This window comes from Symphalangus syndactylus, chromosome 1, assembly GCF_028878055.3.
Source record: "Symphalangus syndactylus isolate Jambi chromosome 1, NHGRI_mSymSyn1-v2.1_pri, whole genome shotgun sequence".
NCBI lineage: Eukaryota > Metazoa > Chordata > Mammalia > Primates > Hylobatidae > Symphalangus > Symphalangus syndactylus.
Window position 1 is genome coordinate 75,065,513 of NC_072423.2, and position 17,489 is coordinate 75,083,001.

At 42.0% G+C, this 17,489-nt stretch overlaps 1 protein-coding gene and 1 long non-coding RNA gene across 2 annotated transcripts in view; one reads left to right on the forward strand and one right to left on the reverse strand.

The window, feature by feature from the left end:
• Nucleotides 1-2,147: 2,147 nt before the first annotated feature.
• Nucleotides 2,148-5,569, reverse strand: LOC129489713 (uncharacterized). Its single transcript, XR_008660081.2, has 3 exons — nt 5,448-5,569; nt 2,620-2,698; nt 2,148-2,331 (listed from the first exon to the last, which is right to left on the reverse strand). It is a non-coding gene; the product is annotated as an uncharacterized lncRNA (long non-coding RNA).
• A 47-nt stretch (nt 5,570-5,616) lies between these two features.
• Nucleotides 5,617-17,489, forward strand: part of NDUFV2 (NADH:ubiquinone oxidoreductase core subunit V2) — a 32,750-nt gene continuing 20,877 nt past the window's right edge. The window contains exon 1 of the mRNA XM_055238344.2: nt 5,617-5,842. Within this exon, the coding sequence (XP_055094319.1) occupies nt 5,789-5,842 (54 nt within the window). The 5' untranslated portion in view covers nt 5,617-5,788. The remainder of the gene's footprint in view (nt 5,843-17,489) is intronic.

The following is a 17,489-nucleotide window of genomic DNA, read 5'->3' on the forward strand; positions in this document are numbered from 1 at the left end:
GTATTGTTATGTGAGGGCATGCTGAGAGCCAGAGTGCACAATCTACCTGTGGCTGCTTTAATAAGTAGGATGTGACTTAGGAGATAATCACAATTTAGAAAGCCTGACTAAAGTGTTCCATAGATGGAGCGGACAACTTGTTGGATACTGAAAAAAACAAAAACAAAAACAAAAACCCAAAGCTTTTCTGAACCCTTACTGTGTACCAGGAACAATGTTCATCATTTTCCATAAACTGAATGATTTAATGTTCTAATTATACTTTCAGAAACTGAGAACCAAAGCTTCACAAAAGTGAGTGACGAGGTCAGAATTCAAATCCAATTACAAAGCTCATGATTTTCATTATACCACGTCCTTGATAGTGCCTATGTGTGATGGTTTAAATGGCAAAGAAATCGGGAATGAGAGAGTCAAAGTTCCCACATTTGGTCATCCCTCTAGACTTTATTCTAGCTCCCCCAGCCTCCAGTCCCTCACTCCCCACCCCCAACATCCATGCATTCTTTATTTAATGGCTTGACTACTATAGTTAGGGCCAATTTCCCTGGGCTTATGGTACTAGTGCCAACTTAGAATAGTGGAATATATCAAACCAGGCAGCCATGATGTTCATTACGGGTTCATTACATAATCAAGCCAATTTCAATCAAGCTTGTAGGGTTAGGTCAGTAACTTGAAATCATCGATGTCCATGCTCGTCTGTGCCCAGAAATAATGACTTTGATAGTAGGAGGAAGAAGAGGAATTTTCCAGACAGCCCCCACAATGCTATCCTAAGGACTCTGAGAATAGCTGATTGCACGAGGTTACTTTATAAGTGGAGTGGCTCCAGAAATTAACTTACGTTACTGGGTGTAAAAGATATCCATCCTGACATTCTCACTTAATAAATATTTGGGCTAAGGATAAGCCAAAGTCATCCTGGACATTAACAAGTCTTTTGACTTGGTGAACAGTGTGGTGCCACACTTACTGGCAGTTGAATTGAAATAAAGTTGGATTGAACTAAAAGCATCTTACTTTCTGTAACATCTTCAAGGTGTTAACAGGTTAGACACTCCCTTAGCACACGTCCTTAATGTTTTAAACATTACTCTTTGCACTTTTTGGTTCTGTTCCCAGGTAACAGAAATTGGGGGCACCTGGTAAGTCCTTGATTAGTGTCAGGCACCAATGGGATATACACTTTCTCTATAGGTCATGAACTCAAAAAGAGGGTGGTCTACTGTGGATGATCCTGTTAGTTGCCTACCTAGATTTACTTCTTCAGCCCCTTCCTTGCTGGCAGAGCTATTTTGTTCAGGAGCTAATGGGCCCCAAACTAGCCCTTCCATTCTCCTTTCTAATTAGTGGCTTATCTTAATATTGTAATGTTCTATTCTGATGATGGTGATGATGATGATGAAGGCTAACACTAAGCATTCACTCTGTGCTAGGTACTTTTTAAAGAACTTTAAAAGGTATCAACTCATTTCGATACAGGAGTTAAGAAGAAATTGCTTAGGCAGATAGTCAGGGTATGGGAGTCCTCAGTAAGGTCTTCCTTTTAATAAAAAGCAGCCCCCAATCGTTTTCTTTTCTAACAAAGAGCAGCCTGTAAAATCGAGCTGCAGACAGACAAGCAAACTAGAAGCTTGCACAGGTGAATTCTGGCAGTTGTGCCCATAGGAATATACTACCTGGGATGAGGCATGTTCAAAGTGGCGGCCCCATCTTCTCTTTTTGCCAGCCACGTGTACAGTAAGGAGCAGACTAGGTGGCACTGCCCAAGTGGAAAGCCCATTTGTATAATAAGATTAGGGTTGGGAGACCAGCCTTCCCCATGTTACGTAAACATCACACCTGGTCAAACAAATCTGTGAGCCCTACATAAATCAGACACTGCCTCCTCAAGCCTGCTTATAAAATCTGCTGTGGTCTGCCCATGCCCCTTTTTTTGGACGTCTTACAAGGAGCTGCTCTCCTCTCCCCTTTCTTCTGCCTATTAAACTTTCCGCTCCTTAACCCACCCACGTGTCCCTTTCCTTAATCCTCTTGGTGAGAGATGCCGAACCCTGGATATTTACCCCACACGGTGATGCCACTTCAATTTAATTCTTGTAAACCAAAAGAGATAGTTCTTAATCAATTCAGAAAGTTTATTTTGCCAAGGTTAAGGACACACCCTGACATAGCCTCAGGAGGTCCTGCCGACCTGTGCCCAAGGTGGTTGGGGTACATCTTGCTTTTATACATTTTAGGGAGACATGAGACATCAATCAATATGTGTAAGATGAATATTGGTTCACTTCGGTAAGGCGAGACAACTTGAGGGAGAGCTTCCAAATCCTAAGTAGATAAGAGACAGAAGGTTGCATTCTTTTGAGTCCTTGATCAGCTCTCCACTGAATACAAAATGTAGTCTGGCTCAGTGCATTTGCATTTTTACATGAACAATAGGGCAGAGAAAGCAATCAGATATGCTCTTGTCTCAGGCGAGCCTCAGAGGGATGACATCAAAATCTGTCTGTCCTTTGTCCATAAGGAATTTTCTTGTGGGCAAATTGTGAGGGAGGTATGTAGCTTTTTATCTTTGTAGCTATCCTATTTAGGAAAAAAAATGGGAGGTAGGTTTACCTGACATAGTTCTCAGCTTGTCTTTTCCCTCGGCTTAGTGATTTGGGGGTCCCGAGATTTATTTTCCATTCACATTCTCCTAATAAAGCCATGAGGAGGGTACCATTATTAAACCAAAGCCCAGAGAGACCAACTTGCCTAAAGTCACGCAGCTGGAAAGCAGCAGCTGAACCCCCATAGTCTGATTCTAGAGCATTCCCTCTTAACCACTATGTCTTGTAAGCCAATGAGACAAGAAGGCTGCTGGAGGAACATCTGGGACACTTTAGAGGTAAGAGTTCTTTTTCTTCTTTGGAATGTTGTAATGTGCACATGATACTTGGAACTGCTGCAGATATCTTGTGTCTATAATAGGAGTCACGGCTGAGTATGTTGGAGTAAAAAGATGGAAGCCACTAAACATTTTGAAGACATCCTTGGGCAAGGTTGAATTAACTAACCTTGGAACTACTCTACCTCTGGAATTGTTTTTCGTGTGAGCAAATGAACCCAGTATCCTTTAATCTACTTGTTAGAGCTCCTGTTACCTGTGGCAAAAAGCACTCTCACCGATACACATAGAAACAAGCATAATTCTGACCTAAGACAAATAGAAACGAGCACAATTCTAACCCTTTTAGGTAGTCAAAATATTTGCACTATGGGCAAGATTTTCATTCAGACAACAAATATTTATTGAATGCCTTCCATTTGCCAGATATAGTGCAAGTTGCTGAACCAAACAATATGGGAAGGGCAGGTTTCTCCACCCATGGAGGTTATAATCTGGTCGTAAATGTAGTAGTGAAAGTGCGGGCAGGCATATTTTGGGACGGTATCTTGAGGACTCATCTGGATTGGGAGTCAGAGAATGCCCTAATAAAATCCAGTAAAAGCATGCATTACAGATTCAAAAAGAATCCATATAATGTCTGTCTCATCCATCAAGTATTTGTGACATGTTTTGGTTTTAGTTGTATAAGAACAGTAAGAACTATTATGTGCACAATAGTGTTAGGTGTATAAGTATTTTTATTTTTTATTTTTGAGACGGAGTCTCGCTCCGTCGCCCAGGCTGGAGTGCAGTGGCGCGATCTCGGCTCACTGCAAGCTCCGGCTGCCGGGTTCACGCCATTCTCCTGCCTCAGCCTCCCGAGTAGCCGGGACTAGAGGCGCCCGCCACCGTGCCTGGCTAATTTCTTGTATTTTCAGTAGAGACAGGGTTTCACCGTGTTAGCCAGGATGGTCTCGAGCTCCTGACCTCGTGATCCGCCCGCCTCGGCCTCCCAAAGTGCTGGGATTACAGGCGTGAGCCACGCGCCCGGCCAGGTGTATAAGTATTTAGGTAACTTTATAACAAAATACATTTACATTAAGGGCCAGACTGTCTTTCCCTTTTAAAGGGAAATACTGAAGCTGGTTTAGGAGAGGCAAACTAACATAAAACATAAGGCAAAGGAGTGGGAACCAAGGCATTTGGTATCTATTTCTAGCCCACTGGGCAGCAGTCCTCCGTGTCTTGAATTCTGTGATTTGCGAAATATGATTCATAGGGGTTGCAATGGAATATTTCTGAGTTTTTAAACTAATGAGGGATAAATTTTTAAAATCCCTGTGCTGCTGTGAATGTTCTAGAAATTATTCACAAGTTTATTACAGCAAAGAAAATGGGCAAAAGGAAGGGGGTGGGTACAGGACGTGACACTCCAGAAAAGAAGGCAGTGACGTAAAAAATCAAGAGGAAGTCCACACCAGGAAATAGTGCTGTGCACATTAGAGCTGTTACTGAATAAATACTTGTTGGAATTTCCAGAGATAACCAAACAAACATGAAGAAGGAAGTGGGTTTTTTTTTTTTTTTTTCCCAGCTTTATTATGGAAAACATCTAAGTAGGCCGGGCGCGGTGGCTCACGCTTGGAATCCCAGCACTTTGGGAGGCCGAGGCGGGCGAATCACGAGGTCAGGAGATCGAGACCGCGGTGAAACCCCGTCTCTACTAAAAATACAAAAAATTAGCCGGGCGTAGGCCGGGCGCGGTGGCTCAAGCCTGTAATCCCAGCACTTTGGGAGGCCGAGGCGGGCGGATCACGAGGTCAGGAGATCGACACCATCCTGGCTAACACGGTGAAACCCCGTCTCTACTAAAAAAATACAAAAAATTAGCCGGGCGTGTTGGCGGGCGCCTGTAGTCCCAGCTACTCGGGAGGCTGAGGCAGGAGAATGGCGTGAACCCGGCAGCCGGAGCTTGCAGTGAGCCGAGATCGCGCCACTGCACTCCAGCCTGGGCAACAGAGCGAGACTCCGTCTCAAAAAAAAAAAAAAAAAAAAAAAAAAATTAGCCTGGCGTGGTGGCGGGCGCCTGTAGTCCCAGCTACTCGGAGAGGCTGAGGCAGGAGAATGGCTTGAACCCGGGAGGCGGAGCTTGCAGTGAGCCGAGATTGCGCCACTGCACTCCAGCCTGGGCGACAGAACGAGACTCCGTCTCAAAAAAAAAAAAAAAAAAAGAGTACCGAGAATACTAAATAAGAACGACCATGCTGCAACTTCTATGGCCTTACTTACGGCCAACTTGCTTTATTTTTCACCTCCCACCCCCCACTATTCTCAAGCAAATTCCAGACATCATACCATTCAACCCCTAAATATGTCGCACATATCTCTAATGCAAAAGAATGGGAACCAAGACATTTGGTGTCTGTGGCTAGCATACTGGATAGCAGCCCTCTGTGTCTTGAATTCATAACATGTAGAATAAGATTTATAGTGGGTTGCAACCCGACTTTATTTTTAACCGCAATATAAGAGGAGGTGGCTAATCCTCACAAGGCTCTCCATGAGGGAAGCTCACCCCTATAAATCCAGGCGGGCGCTTCGTTACCCAGGAGCCCAAGGCGCAGCTCGGGGACACTTCTTTTCAAGGCCGGGACCCCTGCAGCGACCCGTAGGACACCTCCCTTTCCGAGCACGGACTGGTCCCCGCCCCTCCCCCGGGAAGTCTCCGCCCACAGGGCCCCAGCAGTCCCCGCGCGCCCTCGCTCCCTCCCGTCAACCACCGCCCCTCGGCGCAGGGAGCGGCGTGTCGTCCGGGACGCCTAGGCCTGGGGTCGGGAGCGCGCACGCTGTGCGTCCTAGGCGCGCTCGGGATTCTCGCCTGGCGCGGCCGGGGAAAGGTGAACAGTGTGGCCAGCCATGTTCTTCTCCGCGGCGCTCCGGGCCCGGGCGGCTGGCCTCATCGCCCACTGGGTAAGGAGGCTCGAGCTGAGCCCGGCGCTGCCGCCGCCCTTCTTTTGCTCTCCTTGTCTCCCTTAGTTTTGGGCGCAGGAGAGCCCTGGGCTCTGCAAGGGCCTGCAGGCGGCGGCAAGGACACTGCGGCCTTAGCCCTCTTAGGGAGGCCGCTGCAGCCCCACCGTGAGTGAGAAGCCCCGAGGGAGGGTTGCCAGACTGGGAAGTGTACTCCTAGTTTGGTCGAGGAGGACAGAAAAGAGAGGCTGCTTGGTGATATATATATATATATATATATATATATATATACACACACATATATATATATAATTTTTTTTTTTCTTGCTATTTCGCTGTGACGCAGAATCTAGGCCTGCCCTGGCCAGATCAGTTTCGAAGACCCCCGCCCCGAAGGAGGCACCTCGCATTTCAAGCTTAGTGACCTCGATGCTGTTAGGTTGCAGCATACTGGAGAGCTCTGGCTTGCTTCGTGAAGGCTTAGGGAGAACTTCCTTAGGGCTGGAAAAAGGTGGCCAATGTTTGATTTACTGCAGTTGTGCTTTGCATATCGGAAATGCTGGGTAAATAAATGGTATCAAACTAACTCTGAAAGAACGGCGCCGCAAATAACAGCACCCAATTAAAGAACCACAGGATTTTAGAGGTTAAATGGTCTTTTTGAGATCCAGGTACATCTCATGGTAGGCAAGGAAATTGAATTGTAGAGAAGTTGAAACACTCCTTCACGTTAATCTAAAAATGCAGATTTCCAGAAATGTCGATTATAACAACAGGGCCTGTTACACAAGTAATACTGGAAAGAAGCCTTAGTTTTGTTTGTTTTCTAAGAGTAGAATAGTTAAGGCAGTTCTCAGCAAGAGGGATATATAGTGTGTATTCGTTGAGAATGAATTCAGGGCTTTAGAGTTAGAGTCGAGTTTGGATGGTAGCTTAACTGCCTTTTGTGGCTCTATGACTTTGTGCTGCCAATCTTTCTCAGTTTCTTCAGTTGTAAAATGGGAATATTCCTTTTTGCAGAGTTCAGTCTTTCAATAAACATTTGAAGTCTTACTGTAGGTCATGCACTGCTGAGCTCTAGTTAACAGTGTGGATGATAATGATAGTCATTTGATAACTGTTTTCTGTATGCCAAGCACTGAGTTAAATATCTACATTCCACGTCTCATTTTTGAGGTTGGTATTAATTTTTCCTCATATTACAAATAAGGAAAAGACTTAGACAGTTCCCATTCTTTTGGAATTGATAAGGTTGAGACAATGTAAAAGTACAGTGTTATAGATATGAATAGGGTCATCCAATGTGGTTTCAAGGTGCGTAAGATTTTTCCTGAAGGTAATACTAAGAGATTGGGCATGGGGTCAGAGGGTATTCTAGGTGGAAAGGACAACTTAAAGTGTTGTTGGCAAGAAAAAGATCGGTATGTTTGAGAAGCCACCTCTGCTGTTGGAGGTAAGGTGTGTTCCCAAACGAAATAAGGGAGAGACAGGGGCCAGATATTGGAGCTCCTTGCGTGCCATACTAAAGAATTTGATTTTATCTTAGAGGCCGTCAGGAGTCAGTGAAAGGTTTTAGAGTAGAGAAATAAGATCTGGTTTCTGTTTTGGATGGGTCACTGGATAGGACTGAGGATGGAATGGGTTTGATTTGGACCCAGAAACGGGGAGACTTAAGTAGATAAGACGCTCTTGCAGAATGCTAGGTGAAAGATGATGAGGATCAGACATGGTAGAAAGAAAAGAAATAAGAGTGCTTGTAGATTTTGTTTCTTGGGTTTTTGAGGCAAAGGGGCTAGAAGTATAAATTGAAAAGCAGTTTTAACAATGAAAAAGAACAATTTGAGGTAGTGGAGGGACCATTTTAATCCAGGTTTAATGTTTCTGCAACTCTCTCTCCCTCTGTGTCTCCATCCCTCCCTCCCTCCCTCACTCCCTCTCTCCCTCTCCCATTCCCCCCTCCCCCTTTTTAAACAGATAGTACCTGATATGCACTATGTACACAATAAATATTTGAGTTGATGAATAAGTTTAATTTTTATTACACACGTCATACGTGTGTAGGAAAAACAATATTGAGACTAGCAAATAGTAAGCTCAAAAAATAAAAATTATCCATTGTCTTGTCAATCTGGAAATTACCATTGTTAACATTTTGATGTCTACACTTAACAGACCTTACAGACAATTTGTTTTTACAAAAATGGGAAGATATTTATACTGTTTGGTAGCCTGCTTTTTTCTAATGTATTCTGAACAGCTTTCCTTATCTATACTGTCATTTTAATGCCACATAGCATTCCATTGTGAGGATGTTCTATTACTTATATAACCAGGCCCTTCTAACCTTTCACAAGTAGCGGGATTTCACATTAAACCGACCAAGTATCAAGAAAAGTACGAGAAAGGTCTACCTAAGTTCCTTTTCTAAATGAGAAACCTTTAAAGATTATTTATGCTTTCAAAGAAATTGCCTATTCTAATTTCTGCTTTGCTAGCTGCCATTCTCTTGAAGAGGCTTTTCAAAGCTCATCATTGCTTAAAATATGGCCAGAATTAAGTATTAGTTTGTGTGACCTTGAGCCATCTTAATCTCTTTGAGCCTCATTTTTCTTTTCTGTTAAGTGAGATAATACCTCATAGGTGATTGTAGTAATTGACTAAAAGTTATAAATTATGGAGTAATAGATAATCAGAATAAGTTTATTCCCTTCAGTAATTGCCCGTGGTTTTTCTGTAATGTTGATGCCACTTTAGAACTTATCACTGCCTCATTCCCAAGCTGTTATTGTAGTTTGGAAGGTGAGAGGGTTGTGATGGCATTTTCAATTACAGATGCTCCTTTACTTACAATGAGATGACATCCTGATTAAACCCATTGTAAATTGAAAGTATGTAAATTTCAACTTACAGTGGGGTTATCTGGACTTAATCGAGGAGCATACTGAATACTTATCATTTTCACAGAATTGTAAAGTTGGGAAATTGCAAGACAGGCCATTGTAAGTCAGCGACCTTCTGTATTGTGTATTTTTTCATTCATTGAGGGTATTTTCCTTTATGTCTTTAAGCATGATTATAGCTGTCCTGAAGTTTGTGTCTGGTAATCTTAGTTGATTTTTTTTCTTGAAAATGTGTTTTCCTTTTTTGTTTGTTTCCCATATGTTGAACGATTTTGAATTGTATGCTGAATTTTGTGAATGATATGTTGTAGAGGCTCTAGATCCTGTTTTATTCCTCCAAATAGTGTGTTTTGTTGTTGCTATCTATTTCCCTCGTGGGCAGCAGATCAAATATTGGTTCCGTTCTTTTAGCTAGGCTCCTTGGAGTCTGCAGCATGTACATGCATGGTTCAGGGTTCAGCCAGAGATTTCCGTAGAATTTATATACAGAATGTATAGGGCTCCCTCCCCCTTTCTGGCTCTTCCTTTTCTGGGATTTCCCACTTTACCATGTCTGTTGTTGTTCCAAACTCTCACTGAGGCCTGCCTTCAGGCTAAAAGATGTAAAGAAAAAACAAAAACCTCATTGGCTTTTTATGAATGTAGACTGCCCTTCTGTGTCTGCCTGTTTGGTTGTTCCCCAGCGCCTTCAGAAAGCTTTTGTTTTTATAAAATATTTTGTCCTGAGTTTATAGTTACTGTTCAGTGGTTTACCCTGACAGTGTCTACTTAGCCATGCTAGAAGTATGCCATCTTGTGTGGTGGTACTTTCCCTTCCAAATTTTAAGTTTTAAACAATGAAATGTTTTCCCCATTCCATTAGAGATTCTTAAACTTGATTTTGTAATGTCCCAGTGTATCTCCATTGTGACTCAAAGAACTCTAAAGAAGTTAATGTAGGAAAAACACCCTGAAACATTTAGTTTTTTATTCCAGCTGTAACAAATTTCCACAAACTTTGTGGCATAAAACATTATATTTTTAACCTTACAGTTCTGTAGGTTAAAAGTGACACAGGTCTCAGTCGGCTAAAATTAAAGTGTAGCCTGAGCTTCATTCCTTTTTGGAGGCTCTAGAGGTGAATCTTTTCCAGCTCCTAGAGGCTGCTCTTGACCCCTTCTTTCATCTCCAAAGCCAGCAAAGGCAGGTCTAGTTCTTATATGACATCACTTCGACCCTACTTCTGGCATTCATCACATATCCTTTCCTCTCCTTCCTCTTCCACTTTGTAAGAACCCTGTGATTGATGACATTGGGCCCACCTAGATAATCTAGGATAATCTCCCTATTTTAAGGTCGGCTGATTAGCAGCCTTAATTCTCTTTTGTTGTGTAAACTAATATTCACAGGTTTCCAGGATTAGGATGTGGTTATCTTTGGGAGACCATTATTCTGCCTGCTATAGCCATAAATTAGCAGTTTAAGGAGAGAGAGAATGAACAAACTTTAGTTTATGCAGTGAGGTTCAGTAGGCCACTATTGCAAACTGCAGACTCGGATCTTTTCATTAGAGACTTGAACTCAGTTTCCATTTCAAAGTTATAAAAAGTTGACTTTCCCTTCTCTTTGGGCACTGTTTAGTACCTTAGAGCTCAGTACATTGAGTAATAAATTACAGGTCTATAGACCATGCTGTATAACCTATTGAGTGACAGTCCGATTTTCCAATGGGGAACCTTGTCACTAGTTTTTGAATCAGTTCACGAAGCATGTTATATATCAGTTGTAGAAAATGTCGTTCATTCAACAAAACATTAAAGACAGTTTACACACATTTTGGTTAGGGGGAAGGTGGCTTTATCTGTGGGATATTTTGCTGGGTGTTACCCCATTTTATATGTGAGTTATATGTAGATTGCTGGACAAATAAATGCCCAAGATCACACAGTAGTAAGGGCTGGGTTTATTTGCAAGTCCTGTTTGTTTTGTTTTTAATCTACCTTTCTGAAGTTGCTCAAACAATTGAAGTTGCTAAGGGAAATCACTAGGTATGGTGAAGATTTAAATTTAATAGGCACTCTACTAATAAAAGGTGTACCAGTGTAAGCAGACTAGGGAAATGATTTCACTTTGCTTAGGGAAAAGAGATGGAGGTTTAGGGGCTTTAAAGGAGTAAGAGGAGGAGGTTAACCTTGGTCATGATGGATGAGTGGAAGGTGTAAGTTGAGATAATGCTGTAGGTATAGCTAGCTACATATACAGACAGTGAAGTGCATGAGATGAGACTGAACCCCGGGTCTACTGGATGGGCATTTCATTTCTATAAATTATTCTTGTCCTTAGAACAATTGGTTGTTGCTTATATCCATGTGGGATTTTAGATATCTAAATGTTTTCTTTAATGTATGGTCAAGATGGCTGGAATCATTAATGTTGTTATCTTAATCTGTAATGCACAGTGCCTGTAATACCTGGGCTGTTCATGCAGCTTTTCTATAATATAAAATTTAGCCAAACTACATTAGTTAATTCTCTCATAGTATGGTAAAAATTACTTACATTTTAACCTGAATTAACATTTTTAGCTAAATTACTGATGGAACTTTATTTGGAGGATGTTTGTAAAAGTCCTCCTATGTCTATCTGAAAATACATCAACACTTAAATTTTAGTGGTTAAGGCATGTACTGAAGTCAGGAAAATCTGTATGTGGCATTTCATTTATTTAGCTGTGTGATCTAGGGAAAGTTTTTCCCCCTTCTTTGAGCCTTAATTTTCTCACCTGTAAAACAAGATAATAATACCTACTTGGTAGGCTTGCTGGGAGGAATAAATGAATTATAGTGTAGATTTGTAGTTTATAGCATGAGATCTGACATAGACTAAGCATTTGTATTTATGATTATCCTTGAAATAGATCTCACAATTATTAACCCAGCATCAACTTTGTTAAAATAAAATGCACTTAAAAACTTTTGTTTTTCATGGATTTTTTTTTTTTTTTTTTTTTGAGACAGAGTCTTACTCTGTCGCCCAGGCTGGAGTTGAGTGGCGTGATTTTAGCTCACTGCAACCTCCGCCTCCTGGGTTCAAGCGATTCTCCTGCCTCAGCCTCCCAAGTAGCTGGGATTAAAAGTGCATGCCACCACGCCCGGCTAATTTTTGTACTTTTAGGAGAGATGGGGTTTCACCATGTTGGCCAGGCTGGTCTCAAACTCCTGACCTCTGGTGATCCACCTGCCTCGGCTCTCAAAGTGCTGGGATTACAGGCATGAGCCACTGCACCCAGCCTCAAGGATTTTTTTTTAAATGTAAAATTACCTAGTCTGAATGAATGTATTGCAGACCCTGACTTTTTGAGGAGGTTTCAGTTTTCTTGCTTGAGCTGGCAATGGGGGAGGCTGTAGGTAACAAGTCAGCAGATGTTGTGAACAGTGAGAGGAAGGCACGGAGGGACCTCAGACTACTTTGGATTCACTAGAGATGTTTCACGTGTGCACTGTGACTCTTGCACAGGCAAATAGACATCTTGGTGGATTTAATCTGTAAATATTAGGGATCGTCTAAAAGGTATATTCCTTGCCTTAGTTGGCCTCTAGTAAAGGAAAAAAGAAGGGTTTTTGAATTGCCTGACCTTAGTCTTGTCTTTCTAATTAAATTACTGCTTCTGTCAGTTTTGTGTTACAGCTTCTTAGTCTCTTATTAACTTCTCTTAGCTGGATGCATTTATAATACAAATGTCTGATAGAACTGGAAAGTGAGCTTCGTTGGATGGTAGTATTGTTTGAACAACAGAAGAAATTCAGAAAAAGAGTAGGGCCCATGAAAAGACAATTAAGGAATCCTATTGGGGAGAATATAAAACTTTAATTTTTGTCGTTTTGAGCTATTGGTATTGCCAGTGACAGTAAAAGGGAAAGGCTGGTAGAAAGAGTATAAGGTCCTTAGATTCAAAGAGCCTGGGCTCAAAATCCAGCTCTGTCACTAATTGTGCGGTATGGGGCAAGTTACTGTCTTTGAGCCTTAGTTTCTCTAAATGTCAAATGGAAATAATGACTCACTACAGATTTTTTAGGAATCGATGAAAAAAAGTATGTAGAAGAGCTTAACACAGAGGCACTCAAGTTTACTTGACTCTAGTGAAAAGGCAGCCACTGTTTTGGCCTGCTTAAATCTTCTCTGTTCCTTCTGAAACACTGAAAAAAAAAAAAAAAGCTAGAATTCAAACCCACTGTTAATTTTGAGCTGTATATTAGGTTATAATCTTATTTACTTAAAAAAGTTACTTCGTTGCATGCTTTTCTTCTTAAAAAAGGAAGTTACTTAGATTTTCAATTGGACTCCATTGGAATTTCTTGAGGTATAGACATTTCAGAGTCTAATGAGAAGCTAGATTCTAGAGAAAAGACTAGACTGTAGTCAAAGAAGAGGATGGGTGGGAACTCAGCTTATTCTTTGAATCATTCCAGCCTAGCTAAGTTGTTTTTTCCAGTTTTAAGCCTGGTTCTGGAATGCCTCTTTATTTCAAAGTGAAACAAAATTGAAATGGCCCAGTAAGTAGTGTAAAGATGTTAATGAGAACTTTTAATGTTTTATTCTTTTATTGAAAGTGTCTGACACAGACATTACAATGAATGTAAAATAGGTGATATTCTTTAAACACACCAAAAAACAATTTTCAAAGCCATTTTCAGGCCTCCTGTAACTTGATAGGGATGAATAACAGTTTATGCCAGTTGAAAAAAACTGAGGGCTAAGATTTATCAGTTTATCTTCACTATTTAGTTTGCTTCTTTTATTGTTTGTTTACTTACTACTTTTTTGAGACAGGGTCTCACTTTGTCTCCCAGGCTTGAGTGCAGTGGCATGATCATGGCTCGCTGCATCCTCAACCTCTTGGGCTCAAGTGATGCTCCCACCTCAGCCTCTCAAGTAGCTGGGACTACAGGCGTGTGCCACCATGCCTAGCTAATTTTTGTATTTTTTGTAGAGACAGGGTTTCACCATGTTGCCCAGGCTGATATCAAACCCCTGGCTTCAAGCGATCTATGGGGCTTGGCTTTCCAAAGTTCTGGGATTATAGGTGTGAGCCACCGTGTCTGGCCAGCTTCTTTTATTTTATAAACATTATCTCAGCCCTTCTTATACAATTTTGAAGAGGTCGACTTCAGACTTTGAAATTAAGTTGCTCAAATGTTATGCTAGTGTGTATACATTCAGGTTTTTTGCAAGAATAGAAGGGTGGCAAGGATTAAAAAAAGATTAAATAACTTGGATCTTTCTCTCTTAACAGGAGCATTGTAAGCCAAGGAGGCAGGGCTTTTCATTTCTTATCTGCCTGCCTGTATATATGGAGGCCTGATTTTCTTCCTTAAACTCCTTGGTTTCTTAGACCTACTATGTTCTTTTAAAGCTTCGATGTCATCAAATAGTCAGGTGGCTAATAATAAGGTCATGGCCTTTGTAGTCATGTGGGCCTAGGATCTGACATAATTTCTGCCAATAATTAGTGATGTGACCTAACCTTGAGAAGTTTTCATAACTCGTTTAAATTTCTGGAAATAATACCCACCTTGCAGGAAACTTTAAGAATTAAATAATGTGTAAAAAGCTTAGTGCCTGACACATAGTACTTCTAATAATAATAGCTAATGATAGCCAACACTAATACAGTACTTACCATCTGCCAAGCAGAATATTAAGCACTTTACATGAAGTACATCTTTCTTTCCCCCCGAGACGGAGTCTCACTCTGTTGCCCAGGCTGGAGTGCTGTGGCGCAAGCAGGGCTCGCTGCAACCTCTGCCTCCTGAGTTCAAGCAATTCTCCTGCCTCAGCCTCCCGGTTAGCTGGGATTACAAGCACGTGTCACCACATCCAGCTAACTTTTGTATTTTTAGTAGGGACAGTGGTCTCATCACGTTGGCTAGGCTGGTCTCGAACTCATGACCTCAGGTGATCCATCCGCCTCAGCCTTCTAAAGTGATGGGATTACAGGCGTGAGCCACTGTGCCTGCCCTGAAGTACATCTTTTATTGCTCTCAAGAACCCTATGAAGTACATGCCGTTATTTTTCTGTTTTTATAAATGAGGAAACAGGCTCTAGAGCTGAGCTTTTAGCCATTTTGCTATATTGTCTCTCCATATATAGGGTATTTATGGAATATTAGATAACAGTGATACATCCCACCTTCAGAGGTGCTAGAATGTGGAAAATGTGTTTTTTAGAAATGATGAAATTGACATTTTGTATACTAGAATGTGTTTGGTGTTGGTCGTCTTTTACACCACACTCAACATCAGAAGGTCTTTTTTTTTTCTTTTTGATAGAGAATCTCGCTCTGTCGCCCAGGTGGGAGTGCAGTGGCTCAATCTCAGCTCACTACAACCTCCACCTCCTGGGTTCAAGCAATTCTCCTGCCTCAGCCTCCCAAGTAGCTGGGACTACAGGTGTGTGCCACCACACGCAGTGAATTTTTGTATTTTTAGTAGAGATGGGGTTTCACCATATTGGCCAGGCTGATCTTGAACTCCTGACCTTGTGATCCGCCCACCTTGGCCTCCCAAAGTGCTGGGATTATAGACATGAGCCACTGCGCCTGACCAGAAGGATGGTATTTTTAAAATTAGTTTGGTGATATTAGACAGGATGTTTTGGATTGAGAAAAAGGGATCAGCTAGAAGACTTACAGTAATGCACAGACATGAAATAATGTCTGAAATAGTGGTGATAGTAAGACAGGGAAAGAACTAAAGACTTCATTGGGTTTTTCTGTTTGTTTTTGTTTTGACACAGGGTCTCACTTTGTCACCCAGACTGGAGTGCAGTGGTGCAATCTCAGCTCACTGCAACCTTCACCTCCTAGGTTCAGGCGATTCTCCCACCTCAGCCTCCTGAGTAGCTGGGACTACAGGTGTGCACCACCACACCCGGCTAATTTTTGTATTTTTTGGTAGAGATGCAGTTTCATCACGTTGGCCGGGCTGGTCTTGAACTCCTGACCTCAAGTGATACGCTTGCCTTGGCCTCCCAAAGTGCTGGGATTACAGGCATGAGCCACTGTACCTGGCCCTTCACTGGTTTTTAAAAGTTTAAATGTCGGCCGGGCGCGGTGGCTCACGCTTGTAATCCCAGCACTTTGGGAGGCCGAGGCGGGCGGATCACGAGGTCAGGAGATCGAGACCACGGTGAAACTCCGTCTCTACTAAAAATACAAAAAAAAAAAATTAGCCGGGCGTGGTGGCGGGCGCCTGTCGTCCCAGCTACTCGGAGAGGCTGAGGCAGGACAATGGTGTGAACCCGGGAGGCGGAGCTTGCAGTGAGCCGAGATCGCGCCACTGCACTCCAACCTGGGTGACAGAGCGAGACTCCGTCTCAAAAAAAAAAAAAAAAAAAAAGTTTAAATGTAATACATATAATGGCAAAAAATTCAAACAGTAAGCAAGGCTACATATTATAGTATATATACATAACAGTACAGAGTAGGGATACAAGAATATGTATTATGATAAAAAATATATGTTGCATATGTTATGTATGTTAACCCATGATACATCCCACCTTCTAACTTTCCACATTCTAACACCTCTGAAAGTGGGATGTATCACTGTTATCTAATATTCCATAAATACTCTACATGTGGAGAGACAATATAACAAAACAGTTAAAAGCTCAGCTCCAGAGCCTGTTTCCTCATTTGTAAAAACAGAATAGTAACGGTATGTACTTCATAGGGTTCTTGAGAGCATTAAGAGATGTATTTCATGTAAAGTGCTTAATATTCTGCCTGGCAGTAAAGACTAAATTTTCTTCCCACTCCAGATCTTGATTCCTCTCCTTAGAGACAGCAGCTGTTACTGGTTTCTTTTATGATGTCTCTGTTGAGATATTTTGATAGAAAAAGCAGTAAAAAATGGAAACTGGCACATTTCTAGATTTTGTTGACTTTCTTAAGAACTTTGACAGATCTGAAATTTTACCCCATTTGTAAGCTAACAAGTTAACCTGCCTCAGTTTCATGGATGCTGGCAGGAGGCAGCATCCTGGGTCAGTAGGCAGCATGAACTTCATGTTGGTTCCCCTTGACATTCATATCTCACGGTAAGGGAGGAGACCACCCCTCATATTGTCTTATGCCCAGTTTCTGCCTCCAAAGAAAGAAGAAGTAAAAACTAAAAGGCAGAAATGAAATCCACAAGCAGATAGCCCGGTGCCACACCCTGAGCCTGGTAAAGATTGACCCCTGACCTAATCGGTTATCTATAGATTACAGACATTGTATAGAAAAGCACTGTGAAAATCCCTGTCCTGTTCTGTTCCATTCTACCCCCTGCTTGCTGAATCAATTACGACCCTCCCAAGTGGACCCCCTTAGAGCTGTGAGCCCCTGAAAGGGACAGGAATTGCTCACTCGGGGAGCTCGGTTGTTGGAGACATGAGTCTTGCCGAAGCTCCCGGCTGAATAAAGCCTTTCCTTCTCAGTATCGGGTTTTGTCTGCGGCTTGTCCTGCTACAGCAGGAGTGACATGGAACAGCCCAGGTGAGTGCTGTGCATCACAGCTAAGGGACCTTGAGCTTGGGAAACCCTGTCTGTAAGAAAACTCACTCAACTTTTGCCCCAGGAGAAGATATTCTGTACAAAAATAATTGAAAAGATGGTCTGAAGCAAAAGCCGTTCAGTGCTTCTGCTCACAAAATGCACAAACCTAAGACCCATGGAAATCTTTCTACCAGCCTATTTCTTCCTCCTTCCCCACTTTCTTTAACTAAA